The sequence below is a fragment of the Protomyctophum parallelum genome (genome assembly GCF_964188405.1).
Source record: "Protomyctophum parallelum genome assembly, chromosome: 20".
Classification (NCBI taxonomy): Eukaryota; Metazoa; Chordata; class Actinopteri; order Myctophiformes; family Myctophidae; genus Protomyctophum; species Protomyctophum parallelum.
In genome coordinates this window covers 24,107,771-24,124,589 of record NC_139718.1, presented here as the reverse complement: position 1 = coordinate 24,124,589, position 16,819 = coordinate 24,107,771, and the positions used below count along the sequence as shown (strand labels likewise).

Here is a 16,819-nt window from a genome sequence, read left to right as displayed (position 1 = left end):
AAAACACACGTCACAGCATGTTTTGCGACAAGAAGAACAAAGATAATTCACGGCCGACCGCTGCCTGAAGAAAGATGTGCTACCAAGCAAGCAGCCAATAACAACTTATTTAAGCTACTGGATACTTGGATATCTTTTTTGCCCTGTTTCTCTAATACTCCGAAATACACTGCATCCACAAATTCCACAAATGACAGAGCAATGCCATTCTACGTCTTGAAAATATGTTTTAATAGTGACACTCCACTGCTGGACACTGCTCAAGACAATAGTTGTATGAACTTGGTACATCAAATTGAGCTACAAGTACTCCTCAGTCTGCATTTTGGGAAACCCTAGACTGCCTAGAGTGTCTGCCCTTGCCTCTCACTTTACTGACCATCCGTTCGCTCCAGCAGTTAATTTACCCAATGCAGCAAAGGCCACAGCTCCCGGGCCTTCCATGTTTTGACCAAGTAGAGGCAAACCACCGGTCATGGTGCAGGAGGCTGTCTGTATGGCCTGATATGGCCCTCAGAATCAGCCGGCAGCCAGACCATGGGCACCGCTGCAGCTCAGGCAGGGTTGTCCTAATCGTTTCTGGCTACACGTGAAAAGCTTCTGTCAAACTTGTAACAGTAAAGGTTTTTGCTGTAAAAATCAATATAAAACCTTACTTAAATTCATTCAATTCTTTCAAGATTTAAAAAAATTGTTAAAAAAATAGCAGATGTACAAGCTCGTAGCGTGGCATGAAGTTAGATGTGAGCTTGTAGACCTGCTATTTTTAAATAGCCAAAAGCCAATTATATATTTTTTTAATTGCACTTTTAATTGCACTTTAATTGCACTGATGCTTTCCTGGTTAAACAGATATGGAGCATATGTAACGAGCCTAAATAATTTCTGCAAGCTCCCATTTTTGTTGAAGTATGGCCTGAAAGTGAAAACCCCCTGAGTACCCCCACAGTAGGACATTTATGTACTAGTGGCGGTAAAATAAATATTTTGGTCACCAAGCTGACTCCTGAGCTACATAATGTTATAGTGGGCTGTTTGTATTCCAGTATTACTGCTTAGTTATTGGTAGTAGTTGCAATCCATAACAAATCCCTAATGCAGTCTAGCATAATGCAGTGGGTCACAGCATCAGATGATTAGGTTATGATTGATTTAAAAAAAAAGAGTGAGAGGCATTTGTGAGTTATGACAACCATAACTGTACAGGCCAGGACCTACTAGTGACTAGGAGGTCCGGAGGCATTGGCAACCGAACTCTAATAATTTGTACTGTATATACAAACAAACAACATTGTAACAGATTTTGTCATTTTTGCAGAATGACACGGCCATGCAGCAAATTCAAAATTAGCCTTAAGCTTTCAGTGTGAGTAATAAAGGTTTATTCACAACCAAAATAAAGATGGAGCTGCTGGAAGTCGGACCATAGTCTATCAATGAGGTCTCCAGGAGCAGCTACTGTACTTCACCAAACATAGCCGAAGCTTGCAACTAGTCCAGGGTCGGAAACAAAAGTTGTTTTTGTCCACCCCAACAGTAGCTTTGGGTTTCACAAATTCTCCAGACATTCTGACTTTTGAATTAAATTACTGGATTTGTACAACAGTAAAGTATTTCCAAACCTGCCAAAGTGGCTGGCAGAGGAGACATTTGCCATAACACTTGCAGATTTGCTTCCATTTGGCTGATGGCTGGCGTTCATTTCCCAACCTTCCACCCCTTCCCTCTACATGCACTTTGGTTTGGCTGAGGTGTGGATAGCAACATAACTCAAATGATCTTCCTCTTCAATAACCCTGCAGGATAATGGTGGTTGTACTGTGAGAAATGATAGCGTGGAAGGCAAGTACATCTTTTCTCTTCTATATTTACACAATGTTGTACATGCAGGACCTGACGGGTGGACTTTGAGGGTAGTTAAGGAAAGAACAACTCCCAGAATAATTACCTAAGTGTGGACAGTCCTCCAAATAAAAAATAAAACACAAATAACTTCCTATTTAACCTTTAAAAATAGCCAATCTTTATGCTCACAATGTGTTGTGAGCATGTAAAAAATGGAACACATAGGCTGAACAATTGCTGATACAGATGTCATAAAAAAGGTCAACTAATGACGGTCTGTCTCTAATGGCAGAGGACTTTCAGGCAGCTAGCTAGCAACCGATCAACTCCCATTCATTCCAGAGGCATTTATTTCCTTAAGAGTAGTTTGCCCCCAAAAATACTTATTTCCTATCAATTGGACACTCCATGAAGCCTTGGATTAATGGAGATTTTTTTTGTTTGTTTGTTGCATTCTTAAGCCAATAATTAGATTACAACCTTTTTAATTGAATCTTGAATCAATCTTAGTCAAGTCAATCAATTAAACGGCACTTTTTTTTAATCACAAAGCCACATTATCTATGCTTACTACGAAGTTTCAAGTCTCAATGTTTTCCCACACACTTTTAACATGAACAGCAGAAACTTGGGGATGAGTAAGTTGTAAGTAGACAATAACTGTAGTGAAACAGGTATGGTCCATTCATGTAATTTCCGTTACCTGTATAAGTGTATAATACACTTTAAGGACAGTGGTTGATGTACATAACGAGTCACAGAAGGGATTGTACTCTTCCACCAGTGACATGAGAGACTGTTGGGGGGAGGGGGGCTTTAAGAGTAACACTGTGGGATAATAGGAGTCAGTGATATCTGAATGTCTGAGCAGCTGCTGTGTTTAACCAAGCCTATTAAGACCTGGACTAATCCTGCCTTACACGTCCTTATCCAGGCTTCCACTGACAGCCTTAACTCACTTAGGATAGCCCATTTACAGCATGACTGATCGCAGCTTTGTCTCTCTCACACTCAACACACAAATTGGAATTTTATATAGACTTCTCTACTGATCAATTACGATCAATTGTGTCAATATCAAATAAGTCTGTCAAGTTCCCTATACTGTCATTCTTTGACCCGAATGACAGTATATGACAATGTAAAATCAATAGGCTTAAGTCTAAACCACAACATCTTGAGAGCTCCGGTCAGCCTGGGGGCCCAAATCGTGCCACGCCAATCAGCACTTGTTCCCATAGTACTGTCTTGCTAAGCTATATCAGTATTCACTACCTGAAATCACAAAATATCAATACCGGACATTCACCAATATCCGTCATTCATGTTTGAAAGGGAAAGACATAAGTATAAGTAGTTGGGTGGAAAACAATGAATTTAACATTATTTAAAAAGATCAGATTAACAAACGGTAGCAAGCAAATCGTACATCTATAGTATAGCACTGGTGTGGCCTACTTCTCTGAACCGAGGTAGTCAGCAGGGAAATGAAAGGAGTAGAAGCCACACATGTCAAATAACCTGGGCTGTTTTTGGTGGGCAAGAAATTGGAGCAAACGTTTTGAAACCAAGGAGGCAACCTAGATAATTCTAATTGTCCTCAAAAGAGATAACTACCTTCCCGATTACAATTACACTTAGCTACAGGTTCAAAAAGACAGTGGGGCCACATCATGATTAAAAAGGAAGATGGGTCACGTCATGTGCATCCAATTAAAAGTTAGCCGCCAGCAAGCTACATGCCTGCATAAGAATTGTCTATGGAAAGGAATGCAAATACATTTGTGTTAATGTAAATTAATTGTATCCCGTTGTGGTTGATGAATCAATTACTTATAAGGCTGCATTGGGGGGGGGGGGGGGGGTGTGCGTGTGTCCTAGTATACTGGATCAATTTTTAGACTGGCTACAGATGTCATTGCATGGTTAGTGTACACACAAGAGCAGAGCATTAAGTGTAGAAAGCTTCATCCAGTTCTGCAAATGTTATGCAACCTGGAGAAAGCAACTAACCAAACCTCCCCGTGCTCTTCTTGTCTCTTCTCTATTAACGTTGCCGTTTTCTATTATCACTAACATCCACCAGGTTAGACAATGAACCACCAGGGTATATTGAGAGTTGGGCAACTGGTTAGCTGGCCAATATTGTCAAACTAGCCAGATGTGTTAGCTGGTTAGCATGCTGTAGCTGGCAAACGATGGCAGTGGTAACTTATGCCAAGTGAGCGGTTCTCCGCACATCAACATGCAAAGCATAGGCTAACCTTAATACGGATCTGTAGACCTGGATTCGTGGAGCTAAATTGGTTTTACGTATAAGACATGACATGAACACCTCAACCACCATGCCATTCACAAACTAAGCTTACCAGTTAGCTAACCTTAACTAGTAGCATATTTGCTAGCTTGGCCAAGAAGGCCTGATAATGGTTGGTTTTCAGTAATGACGACGTCAAGACGGAAAAAGGCATGCATGACATAATTCTATAGATCGTCTGAGTTACTCACCCAGTAGAAGTAATTTCAGCTCTCTCCTCGAGTCTCGTTTGTCTCGGCGGAGCTGCTTATCAATTTCTGCATTGATTCGTTTGGACTCCTTCGCCTCTTCGCTCAGGCAGCAAGCCATCATGGACTCCAGAGTCATCCCTGTCTCTGCTGTGGACGGGACCCGACACACTGTCTGTCCACCGAGAAATATCTATCCCGAGATCCCGAGCCCTCGCTTCGGATTCAGGGCGGTGGAGGAGGAGGTGGTGTCGTTACGGAGCTGGATGGATGGATTGTGGGACTGGGGGGAGGGGAGCCTCCTGCCTGGGGCCTCGCTGTGAAGTTGTGTCCCCCAGCCGAGAACAACTGCGACTTCAAGCCGTCTGTTCTCGGCAAATCACGGGAGATTCAGACAGGAGGGAGGGACGGGCCTCTCCCAAGACGCTCTGTCCGCCCGTTTTCTTAATGGAGCTAATGTTGAATTATTGCAAATACCACGGAGGAGCCACCGCTGCGGTAGCTGCTCTGTTCTCCTCCGGTCTGTTCCTTCAGTCCGATCCTGTGATCAGCCAGAAAAGAAAAGCGGTTCAAACAGCAGTGCCGCGACATCCAAAGCAGGAGAACCAGTCTGTGCGGGGTCTTCAACGTTAGCTAGCCAAAAACAACACAAGTCCTAGTTTACGAAGCTTGTAGTTCTATATATATATAAAAAAAAAATGTACATGCGAATTCAGCGTTGAGGCGTTTTTGCACCGCGACAAGATACACGCGCCTTGGTCTCTGTCCGCTTGGTTAACTACATTAACGTTATGTTGATTAAGTTACTGTAGGAGGAATGAAAGCAGCCTGTTAGCTCTCAACAACGCCTTCGCAAAAAGTGTTACAGCCCGCAATCACATTATGGCAAGTTAGCTACTGGAGATGTACAACTTCCGGTTGCAGCCTTCAAAATAAAGTGCATAATCGGGACGCAAGGTTATATATGAGTGTATCGCTCTCTCTCCGAAACGCACGCTCACACGTTTTAATTGCGAAAACAATATTGACCCACTTCCGCTCTTCCTGTGGGCCAATGTGGTTCATCCTATGGTTTCATCTGATGCAGCTCAGTCCGCAGTGATTGAAGCAGAAATCCAATTCTGTACAATGTTGACGCTATAAATGTTTTAGCCCAAAAATGATTAGCGTCCGTAAAATTGTATATATACAAAGTAGTGATTTTATTTATTTATTTTCAAATGATTCTTCGGTGACTAGTCGGTGACACCGGCACGTTGTGCGTGCTGTAATGTAAGTGGGTGGCTACCCCAAGCCCAGTGCGAGGCTAGCAACTGACTGGCAGGGGTTTGTATGAAATGAAATCTGACAAAGTTATTGAATGAACGATCGAGTATTCGAGTTATGTCCTCGGGGTGGGCTCCCAGGCCATGGAACAGATAACTGTACATACATTGTATGGATGGGCGGCGCCGATGTTCTGTAATTTGGCATCCTCCTAGCACGTATACCCTGCCCCGAGTTGAAGAATGTAGATAATTGTTTTTAATCCGATGCTGATTGCTCAATGTCCTTCCATCTTTTCAATGCGAGCTAGCGTTACACATTTGAGATGGCTTTTATTGTGTTAGGCTGCCTAATTGGCGAGTTCTATTGTGTATAATGAATCAGTTCTTATAATCAGATATCAGAATATTTATCAGATATCATTTCACTAAGTGAGTTAATCCGATCCAGTACAATAAAGAAAGCACAAGTCTACCTTTACACAAGACTCAAGGGACTAAATTCTTTTCGCTTCTATGCCACCAAAATGTGGAACGCCCTACCAACAGTCATTAAGACATGTGAATCCCTTGACTCCTTCAAAACCGCTCTCAAAGGGCACCTACGGATGGCTGCAATTCGAAACTGGCCTCTGTAAAATCTGAATCCCCCCCCACCCCATTTTCCCTCACTGTATATTGTATCTTTTCCCTTTTTTGCTTCCCATATGATGAATTTAGCTACATAGAAATGTCTATTTGTATGTCTCTAAATGTTTGTATGTCTTTAAATGTTTTGATGAATTGAACAATGTGGACCCTGTTGTAAACAAGTGTAATGCTTAATTGGGTCGTCCACTCACAGTTGACAGTCTTTGTATTGAGTTTGTGCTTAAAATGTACTGTAAATTCTACAAACTGTTAATAAATATTTCAATCAATCAATCAAAGACATGACACATTATCATTAAAATTTTACTCTGGATACTGTCCAGTGGACAGTATTTGCGAGGTGGGCCTATATAGGCTACTCCTAATTCTACTGACATCTCCTGGTCTTGTGCTGTAATTGCATGTCAATTCCGCTGTCGCGTCAACTTCATCAAAAGCGTAGAACTTTCATTCAATAAGTTCGTTGGAGCAGATGAGTAATCATGGTGTAGACTATGCGTGATTGCACGCAATGCAATTTGTGTTTTGCAAATAGCTTCTAGTAGTAGGAACTCAGTTTGCAGCCTTGCAGGGCACCCACATCAACACCTGAAAGGATCAGAAAACCAGCGACCGCAAACTTTTCGTTATTGATTGATTGATTGATTGAAATATTTATTAACAGTTTGTAGAATTTACAGTACATTTTAAGCACAAACTCAATACAAAGACTGTCAACTGTGAGTGGACGACCCAATTAAGCATTACACTTGTTTACAACAGGGTCCACATTGTTCAATTCATCAAAACATTTAAAGACATACAAACATTTAGAGACATACAAATAGACATTTCTATGTAGCTAAATTCATCATATGGGAAGCAAAAAAGGGAAAAGATACAATATACAGTGAGGGAAAATGGGGTGGGGGGGGTGGGGGGGGATTCAGATTTTACAGAGGCCAGTTTCGAATTGCAGCCATCCGTAGGTGCCCTTTGAGAGCGGTTTTGAAGGAGTCAAGGGATTCACATGTCTTAATGACTGTTGGTAGGGCGTTCCACATTTTGGTGGCATAGGAGCGAAAAGAATTTAGTCCCTTGTTTGTGCCGAATCTGGGTTGTACATGGTTTGTTGCACTCCCTCTGGTGTTGTGGGTGTGGACTTCGTTTACATTAAGGAAGTATTTAGACAGGTACATGGGTATCTTGGTGGTGTATCGAATCTTGTGGACCAGACCCATTGCAAGATGCTGTACTCTGTCGACGACCCTAAGCCATCCCAGCCTGTCAAAGTGGGCAGGGGTGAGGTGGGTTCGGGGGGTGAGGCCAAGTAGGAGCCTGACCAGTTTGTTTTGGGAGGTCTGGAGCCTTGTTTTAAGGGCCTTTGAGGTGCTGTGGTACCAAGAGGTGGATGCATAGTCAAAGAAACCTTGTACGAGGGCTCCTGTTAAGGTCTTCAAGGTGTTTTTGCTGACCAGTGAGGAGATCCTGTAAAGGAATCTTGTTCTTTGATTGACTTTTTTGATTACGTTGGTGGCCATCTTATCACCGGAAAGATTGGCCTCCAGGATGGAACCTAGGTAGGTAATTTGATCTTTTCGTGTGATAATATTGTCACCCACTCTATAAATTAAAGACAAAGTTGTATTGATAGCAAAAGGCACAATAACACATACATTATATCAAAGTGTACAAAAACGTCAAACGCCATTTACAGAGACACATGAGCTTGTAGATTGGCTAGTAAAATAAGGCAAAGTAGTTTAGGAATAAGGGATTTAGCATGGACGAAAATAGAGCCCTATGTCTATTTGCTCAGACACTATGACGTAAAATTCTCTATTCATTGCCAATGGGAATTTAATGTTTGTGTAGGACAAAGTTTGTGGACAGACACCAAATGCGGGATATAGGAGGGGCTAGTGCCCCTCAAAAACAAAAGACAGATTAGAGGCAAACTCCTGTGAGAACCATTGAGCAAGGCAGTGCTTTTTAGAGCTGGAGTTGATGCCACTCAGTACCCGTCCCCAATGCTCCTAATAGTTCAAATTGGTGAAATGCAGAGCACACATTTCCTCACAGGGATCAACAATAAAACTTTGGACATTTATTTTCTTCTCATTTACACATTAGAGTAACACTTGTATTCACTCTGACAAAAGCTCAGCAAGGGAATCATTTACCACAAACAGATCTGTTCTTTACATTAGAGTAGACATTTAAGAAGAGTTTCATGAATGGGGAGTGTGCCGGAATCTAATCTTTTCATGTAATATAAACCTGAATTACAGTCTGGTGTCTATCGAATTCAGTCTTCCTGCTGAAAATATGCACAATAGAGCTGTCTGACTTCTTCTGCCTGGGTCTGATCGGGGGAGAGGTCCTGCTTGTGTGTGGGCTGTGGGTTCTCTGCCTGAGCTACCTCTTCTTGCCATTCTGCATGGAAGGCGTCCCCATGGGACTCGCACACATTGTGCAGAATGCAGCAGGCCAGGACCATTGTGGGCACCACGTCCAGTCCACAGTCGTTCCTCTTGCTCAGGCACTGCCAGCGTGCCCTCAGTCTCAGCAATGCCCCCTCTGCCAAGTTTAGTGCTCTGGTGACCCGCTGGTTAAATTTCCGCTGTGGATCTGTGAGGACTTCTTTGCCGACCTTCCCCCCCTCAGCATAGGCTGTCATCAGCCATGTTTGAAGGGGATAGCAAGTCTCCCCCAGAAGGACGTACCTGAACAGGCCAGACAATCATCAGTGCGCTTAGTGGATACAGCACAATAATTATGAACAGTAAGGTTTAATTTAACATTTTTGTGTAATGATAAGTCATGCCAAGTGAGCGGTTCTTTGCAGATCAACATGCAAGCATAGGCTAATATGGAAGGATCTGTAGCCCTGGATTCATGGAGCTATGACTTGGCTTTACATTTTTGTACTATATGAAGGTTTGACTTTGACACTATTGTTAATATGTAATAATAATATAGTAACATAATATAGCCATATCCAATAAGGGCCATGACCTAAAATTACATTGTGTGCCCTTGTATTCTTTCAAAATAGCGACGTGGAGTGCCCATCCGATTTCGCAAAAAAAAAAAAAAAGTTTTGAAAAAAAAAAAGATATATATACAAATGATTTAACCTGGCAGGTGGCAACAAAACGGTTTCTGTCACTATTTTTTAGAAGGCTCTGTAAACATTTGATTTGATTGATAATTTAAGTTTAACGTATGTCGTATGATCTAGTTGGCATTAGCATGAGTTTTCTTTTTTTTTAATTCCAAATAGAAAATCTAAAAGGCAGAAATGGGCATGGGCTACATAGACAGATAGATTTGTCCTCTTGGCCAAAGGTGACGTGTCTATCTGAATCTTTGTCTCCGCCAGGCCAGAGACTGTTTTCTTCAAAACACACTTTTTGCTACAACTCCTACAGATTTTGACTCTGTCCAAAACTCAAACAAATCGGCATCGGTACATATCATCTCTGGCACACATTGACACCTGTGGTCACCTGTGGTGCGTGGACCCCTAAATATTCAGTGATGTCCATTGTACTGTCTAAATGCAGTTACACAATCTTAGTGTGACACAGACGAAGCAGAACTTTGGTATTACACAGGGTTCTAAAATAATTCCCACCTGGGCAATTTTAAAAACGCTTACCCATACCTGAGTGGTTTGCCATTGAAGAGACGGGGAGGGTCAGGACTCAGTCCACCCTCTGATGCTGTCGCCCACAGTGTTGAGTTTTGCAGGATGTCTACAGGCTCCGTACCACCAGGGAAACTGGCACACACATCCCATATCTGCCCCAGTCCATTGACAGACACCTGAACCATCAGAGGGACAGAAAGCAATGATCTGTCAAAATTGCATGACTGGATAATGGTCTGCTAAATGCATTAAAGGTAATGTGTAATGGCAAACAAACAAAGACTATGTCAAGATATGTGTTGAGGTACACTTTGGTACCATGTGAATATGGTCATTAGGGGGGTGTCTCACCTGAGACAGCACTGAGAGCCAGCCAGCAGGGTTGGCATAGTCAGACACGTTGGCTGATGGCGTGATGATGGCTGTGTGCAGTGTGGCCACAGTAGCCACACAGTGAGGGAAACCCCAGTGGGAGAGGAAGAGCTGGGCTGAATCCTCAAGCTCCTGATCATTGGGGGGCCGTAAGTACACTGGGCTCAGGAGTGCCACGATGGCATGACATAAGTCTCTCACACACCTACACACAGTGGATTTACCCACACCAAACAGGCTGCTAATTGTGCGGTACTCAATGTTAGACGCCAGTCGCCACAGAGCGACGGCAACACGTTTCTCCACGGGTAATGCCAGACGGAAGCTGGTGTCCTGTCGAGCGAGACGGGGCCTGAGTTTTTCACACAGATAGAAGAAAGTCTCCTTGCTCATGCGGAACTTATCCAGCCAATCGGAAGGCTGGAATTCTGTCATCACCACCCGCTCCCACCAATCAGTGCTTTGAGTGGTGGTCCATGGCCGGGTGCGGATGCGGGCATTGGAGTGAAGCCCTCCGGCTATCATCACCTTGGGACAGAAAAAACACAAAGTTGTGATCTATCAACTTATACAGTAAAGTATTAGTTCCTTACAGTTGTTTAGAAGGCAATGTTGTTAGGCTCCTAGATGAAGAAATGCAAATTAATGGATAAAAGATTGATCCATGGGTAAAAAAAAATAGAGGTAGAATAAGTGATACCGGTATTTTTGGGTTAAAATGTTTTGTTTAAAGGTTAAAGCTAATAAGCTATACATTCTGATATGAATCATTGCTATAACGTGTTTATTCTTTGTTCAGTAACACTGTCTCTCAAATGTGTTTTTAGTTGGGTTGCCAATTTCATCCAATCTACAGGTATGTCTTCTCATTTCTTTGTCATCATGTACAATTCCACTTATTTGTTCCATTGTTTATTTCCTGTATGAGTTTTTTTCTCCTGATTGGATGAAAGTGGTATCCTATTCTAACCTGTAAATCCTTTTTCAGTTTACTAAAGAGCTGAAGAGACACAGAGAGACCCCTCTTTAGCAATGGTTATAACTTATAACCCTATTTAACATGAATTCTAACAAATAAATATCACATATTGCACCTTTAATAAAAGATAGAGAGAGATCCATATGATGACCTCTCCTGTAAAAACAGTAACTCAACAGCCTCCTAGTCACAGAAACATGTAGCCCCTCTCGGAACCCTCTAAAAAATGTCAGAAACTTCAGTAGCATATTGGGTTCTGCTTGTAGGGCTAAGAAACATGGAAAGTCAGGAAGACAGAGAGAATCATTCAGCGAAAGTGAATGAATGTGACTCTTCTACCCATCAATGTCTGGAAGGGGGGGGGGGGGGAGAAAAACACTACAGAGAGAGCGAGAGAGAGAGAGAGAGAGAGAGATTTTATCTCACTCACCATGAGCATCCTCCTCTGTCTCTGGAAAAAGTACTGTCTATGACGGATGCGACGTCCTATCTCATTGCGTCTCTGAATGTTAGCATTGTTTACATCTCTTCTACGTTTCAGGAGCAGATAAGTAGTTAGGAACATTAGAGACCGAAGCCTGTCTTCTGTTTCCATTTCGTCTACCAATTGGCAGCAATATAAACATTTATTTATGGCCCAACGGTGATTAATAGCAAGCGCTTTGTTGACATGTTAAGTTGATTTCCGCTGTTCTCGTTTGTCTGTTGGACTCACCCACAATCCCAAAGTGTGGTGCTGCCACCTAGCGGCTGGAATCACATCATAGACATAAAAGTATTACAAGATCTTAATGTTTATGCTCTATAATATTATACTAGGTAGCGTTAGCATATCAATATACATTATATTTAATGCTGATACCTGGACTGTTATGTTATTTGTATGATTTTATGTTAAATAGTACTTCTGAAGTGGTTGAAGATGGTCTCTCTACTCTTCCATTGCTCTCTACTAGGTCTAATGGGATTTTAGACCATGGTGGAGGGGGAAGCACACAGGAAGCACAGGCACATCCCAGGTATCTAGGATTTGAAGGAAACCAATCCTTGCTTGACCTGGAGATATGTGCCTTTATAGGACGTCATTGCAACTTTAAAATTAGGCTCATCAAATTAAAATGACAGCTCACCTCTGACTGTATGGCTCTTCTCCACTGTCCACATCACATCACTCTAACAAAAAGAGTCAGGAAATACTGGTGGGTTAGTCATATTTTTTTACAGTGATAATTGGAATTAAACGCTTGTAGGCCTTGTGCTTATGTTGGGCCTTGATTTCTCATGCAAAAAACCCTCTCTAGTCTCATCTCCGACAGCTTTACAGCCCATTAAAAAGGATAGAAGGCCTTTAATTGTATTTATTCATTTATTATCCCCCCAACCACCACTTGTCTTTGAGTTATTTTCTGGCATCCAGCTGCTTTGTTTAAATTGGGGTTAGGTTCAATTCATTTTCAACTTAGCCAATTTAAGGTCAATGTGGCAATGCCACTCAGTCTACACATTTACATAATAGTTTTCTAATGACCCTGGATAATATATAGTGAACTACCCCCCCAAAAGTTAGAGACAGCATTAAAAACAAATTATACTGCAAACTCATACAATGTTTGTCTTTCATGTGCTTTTATGTTATTACATTACAAACACATTATATAGCTTTATAATAATGATATGTTTAATATTTTTTATAATAAACATATTCAACAATAATAAACATATTATATAATTTAAGTTCCACTCTAGTGTCACATTTACATTATTGCTTGCTGTATCTTACGATGGGGCCAAAATATTTTTACTAGTTTAACTAAGTGATGAGAATACATTATAGTCAAATTAAGACTAGGACACAACTCTAACTCTGGTGATAAAGAGCTCTGCCGCAGCATTCTCAAATTCTTTTGCATCCATATTTCCACCTGGTCCCCCTGTCTGGGCCCCAGCCATTGCCTGGGCCAGCTTGCAGGGAGATATTTTAGCACTGGCCTCCAGATAGCGGTTCGCCTTCAGGTTAGTCTCCAGACAGGGATTGGCTTTAGTGTTAGCATTAGCACTGCGGTTCGTATCACAGCCCTGGGAGGTCTCCAGAGCTTCTTGGAGGGTCCCCAGTACAGCCATGCAAAGTGCCCGACCCGCAGGCCCCTCATCAGGGCAACATACCTCAGCATAAAGTCTCTGTGCCTGGCGTATATAGTCTGAGAAAACGGCACACGTGAGCACACCGTGGCGGAAGACATCGTAGGGGACGGCTTCATGGTCTTGGCAGTGGAGGCGTCGGAGGAGAGGAGCAGAGGTAGATGCAGGGACCCCGCCTTCACTGCACAAGCACTGGAGTGTCTGGGAATAGAGGCCACCTCTCACCCCACCGCCTGTGGGGCTGTTAGTACTGGAGACCTCGGGGCCATCAGGGCCCTCAGGAGCCACGCTTAGCCATCTCTGGGGACCAGTCTGAGCCAGGATGTCATAGGCCACACGCACATTATTGCTGAAGGCAGATCTTGAGATAATAAATGAGTACAATAAAGAGAAAGAGAAAAGTACAATAAATGATAGAGGTGTAAGAAACAGCCTTTCCTCCTTTCCCTGATAACATTACCCCTAATCGATCAACATGTTACAATGCACTATGTGCAGTGCACTATAGACAGCTAAATCCATAGGCCTACTAAAAATGTATCATTATGGCAGGGCTTGACATTACCTTTTTGAGGCACTTATATTTCCCATTTACTTGTCTGGGCACAAAAGTCACTTGTCCGGAGCACGAGCACACAAATAGGCCTACATTTTAAATCAACTATAATAAAGTTGGTTTTACTTGGTAAATACATGTTTGAATATTAGGTGAATATTCTAAGTTTGCAAGTTAATAGCCCTAGATTAGAATGTCTATGATCTTACATATATTTCATGTATTCCAAATACAGCCATAGATCGGTCCTATCCGCGCACGGTTACCAGACTGACCTCATCGGCATTTAAACTTATAGCACTGCCTGTGCACCCACCCAATAATGAATTGGAGTCATTTTGGCAGAAAATGTGTATTTGAGCTTCCCAAAGGAAGTTTTTTATATTTTCAGTCTAGCTTTTCCTCATGTAAAAGTGGCAATATTTTACATAACACATGTTTTCTGCCAGACCTTTCACATGGATATGAAACTAGAGGACAATATCTGACTCAAAGTCTTAGGAATTAATTACTGGGTGAGTATACACGCAGTGCTACAAGTTTACATGCTGAAGTGGTCAGTCTGCTAACTGCTCTGATAGGACTGATATGGTTGTGTATTTGGTATTTGGAATACATGAAATGTATGTAAGAACAAACATTCTAGGCTATTAACAATATTGGAAAGGTGATGATTAGGAAAGCCATACAATAATGCTAGACAATATTGTTGGCTGCATGGTATGAGCGTCACAGAAAAAGCAAAACCAAGAGTCACTTGTCCAAAGGACAAGTACAATTTGAATGCACTTGTCCAGGAAGATTTAATACTTGTCCCGGACAAGCGGACAAGCCTGATTATGGGTCCATTTCTACATTCTCAGAATTAAATTGGTCACAATTTTGCAGTGTAGGCTGCAACAGACAGTTTAGGCTGCAACAGACATTATAGCGGCTATAGCCTTTACTTTCTTTCAAAATATTTGTCTGCAGCCACTTTTATTATTATTATTTTAATTGTTTTTAAGTGTTTTTTTGTTTTGTTTTAATTATCCAACAGTTTCTTAGTTTAGGACAGGTATAGTTTTTATTTTACTGAGGTTAGGTTAGGTTTAGGCAAATCACACCTAACAACAAACAACCGCGGCGCAATTTGTAAGCGGTTGTTTCACTCCTGACTTAAAATGTTACGTTCCTGCACTGTGTTAAGTTAATCAACTGTATCTCGGTTCTGATACCTTTACTTTTTGAAAACGATACTACGGAACTGTTTGTGGACGGAGGCACGGAGCCGCTCGACCCCATTTCGACCTGCAGTGCAGGGATACCAGTGTCCATTCATATTGAGGTTCCAAACTGAGCTAACGCTAACGGTACATCTATTCTACATTTGAACAGACCTTTGCGAGTGATGCGCCAGCCGCAGGTGCCACAGTGCTCTGTTGAGATACTGCTGCTCTTGTGCGCCGACGTTCGGCTGATCTCCATCACTACACCCAACTGCCCCGTTCTCTGTCACAGAGGCGAGGTTGCAAAAGTGGTCGGCTAAAAACCCAATTGGGTCGTCCGATCTGGACTCGACCAGCTTCAACAGAGCTCCCCGAAGTAGCTCCCCCACACCCATATGCGAGAGAACGTCCCTCTCGGTTTCTGATTTGGTCGTTTTGACTTCAGACATCATCCCCGAAGTAACACCGGACCTGCGCTTCTCCGCCATTGCTATTGTTTGCTAAGATGCTGATGCTGGGAAGAAACTGCAACGGAAGTGATTCATATATAGGCTACGCGGTGGCTCCGTCTTATGAGCAAATTTAAGACTTCCGGTCTGAGAGCTAGCAGATTTAAGACATCCGGTTGCCTTCAGAATAAAATAAGGTTGTTTAATTCGTTAATTAAATAACTATTACATTACATTATTAGTGTAAAAGTGTGTTCTTTTCGTTAAGAATCACCCAACAAGGATTGTAGTTTAGCCCAGCCGGGCAATAGTTTATTATAAAGTCCCGTGCTCAGAGTAGTAATAAACAACCTGTCAGCTAAGTCTAGTGCAACCAACAACAGGTACCGTGCGTACCGTGCGTCACGCACCTGTATAAGCAAGGTTCCTATCTAAGCAATAAAGGTTCCTACTTCAGCAAGCAATAATACACCTATTATAACAATTAGTATTATTATTACATTACAGTTATTGTAAAGACACACATTATGTTTCTGTGTAAAAATAAGTAATTAAATAACTAATAAGTAATTAAATAATAATAAAAGTTATCTAAATGGATAAATGCTATTCACTGGAGTGCATGGACTTTATAAAGTGGACACTGGACAAAAGACGGCTCCGCGAGGCAACTATCTGGACATACCCACGCGTTCGGGGAGATGTCCTCTACCACACCCCACTCTCCGCTAAGCGGGAGAGGTGTAAAATTCACAGCAGCAGACATTCTACTGGGGTCAATGCTCAAAAAAGTACCGTTTCCGGACCCAGAATGGACACTGGACAAAAGACAGCTCCGCGAGGCAACTATCTGGACATACCCACACGTTCGGGGAGATGTCCTGTACCACACCCCACTCTCCGCTAAGCGGGAGAGGTGTAAAATTCACAGCAGCAGACCTTCTACTGAGGTCAACGCTCACAAAAGTACCGTTTCCAGACCCAGAATGGACACTGGACAAAGAGGCCTCCGCGAGGCAACTATCTGGACATACCCACGCGTTCGGGGAGATGTCCTCTACCACACCCCACTCTCCGCTTAAAAGGTAAGACGTGCAATGTACCAATTAAGTGCAAACGTTACTCAAAAGCTTAGGTACAACATGCAATGTACCTCAATGCAAACATCACTCAAATGTATAATATGGTACTTTTTTCAGCATTGACCCCAGTAGAA

At 42.3% G+C, this 16,819-nt stretch overlaps 4 protein-coding genes across 4 annotated transcripts in view; all 4 read right to left on the bottom strand.

Moving 5' to 3' along the window:
- gna11b (guanine nucleotide binding protein (G protein), alpha 11b (Gq class)) overlaps positions 1 to 5,221 on the bottom strand; it is a 29,274-nt gene extending 24,053 nt beyond the window's left edge. Inside the window, exon 1 of the mRNA XM_083791482.1 lies at positions 4,354 to 5,221. Within this exon, the coding sequence (XP_083647608.1) occupies positions 4,354 to 4,489 (136 nt within the window). The 5' untranslated portion in view covers positions 4,490 to 5,221. The remainder of the gene's footprint in view (positions 1 to 4,353) is intronic.
- The window catches only part of LOC310878259 (inositol-3-phosphate synthase 1-A-like), a 250,924-nt gene that overhangs the window by 219,195 nt on the left and 14,910 nt on the right, over positions 1 to 16,819 (bottom strand).
- LOC310878303 (uncharacterized protein) lies at positions 7,876 to 11,916 on the bottom strand. Its single transcript, XM_083792558.1, has 4 exons — positions 11,682 to 11,916; positions 10,252 to 10,800; positions 9,916 to 10,076; positions 7,876 to 8,971 (listed from the first exon to the last, which is right to left on the bottom strand). Exons 1-4 carry the CDS (start codon positions 11,844 to 11,846, stop codon positions 8,554 to 8,556), a joined length of 1,293 nt encoding a protein of 430 aa, XP_083648684.1. The 5' UTR covers positions 11,847 to 11,916; the 3' UTR covers positions 7,876 to 8,553.
- On the bottom strand, positions 12,889 to 15,642 carry tpgs1 (tubulin polyglutamylase complex subunit 1; the record flags this gene model as incomplete). Its single annotated transcript, XM_083791986.1, has 2 exons — positions 12,889 to 13,751; positions 15,326 to 15,642. 2 exons carry the CDS (start codon positions 15,640 to 15,642, stop codon positions 13,097 to 13,099), a joined length of 972 nt encoding a protein of 323 aa, XP_083648112.1. The 3' UTR covers positions 12,889 to 13,096.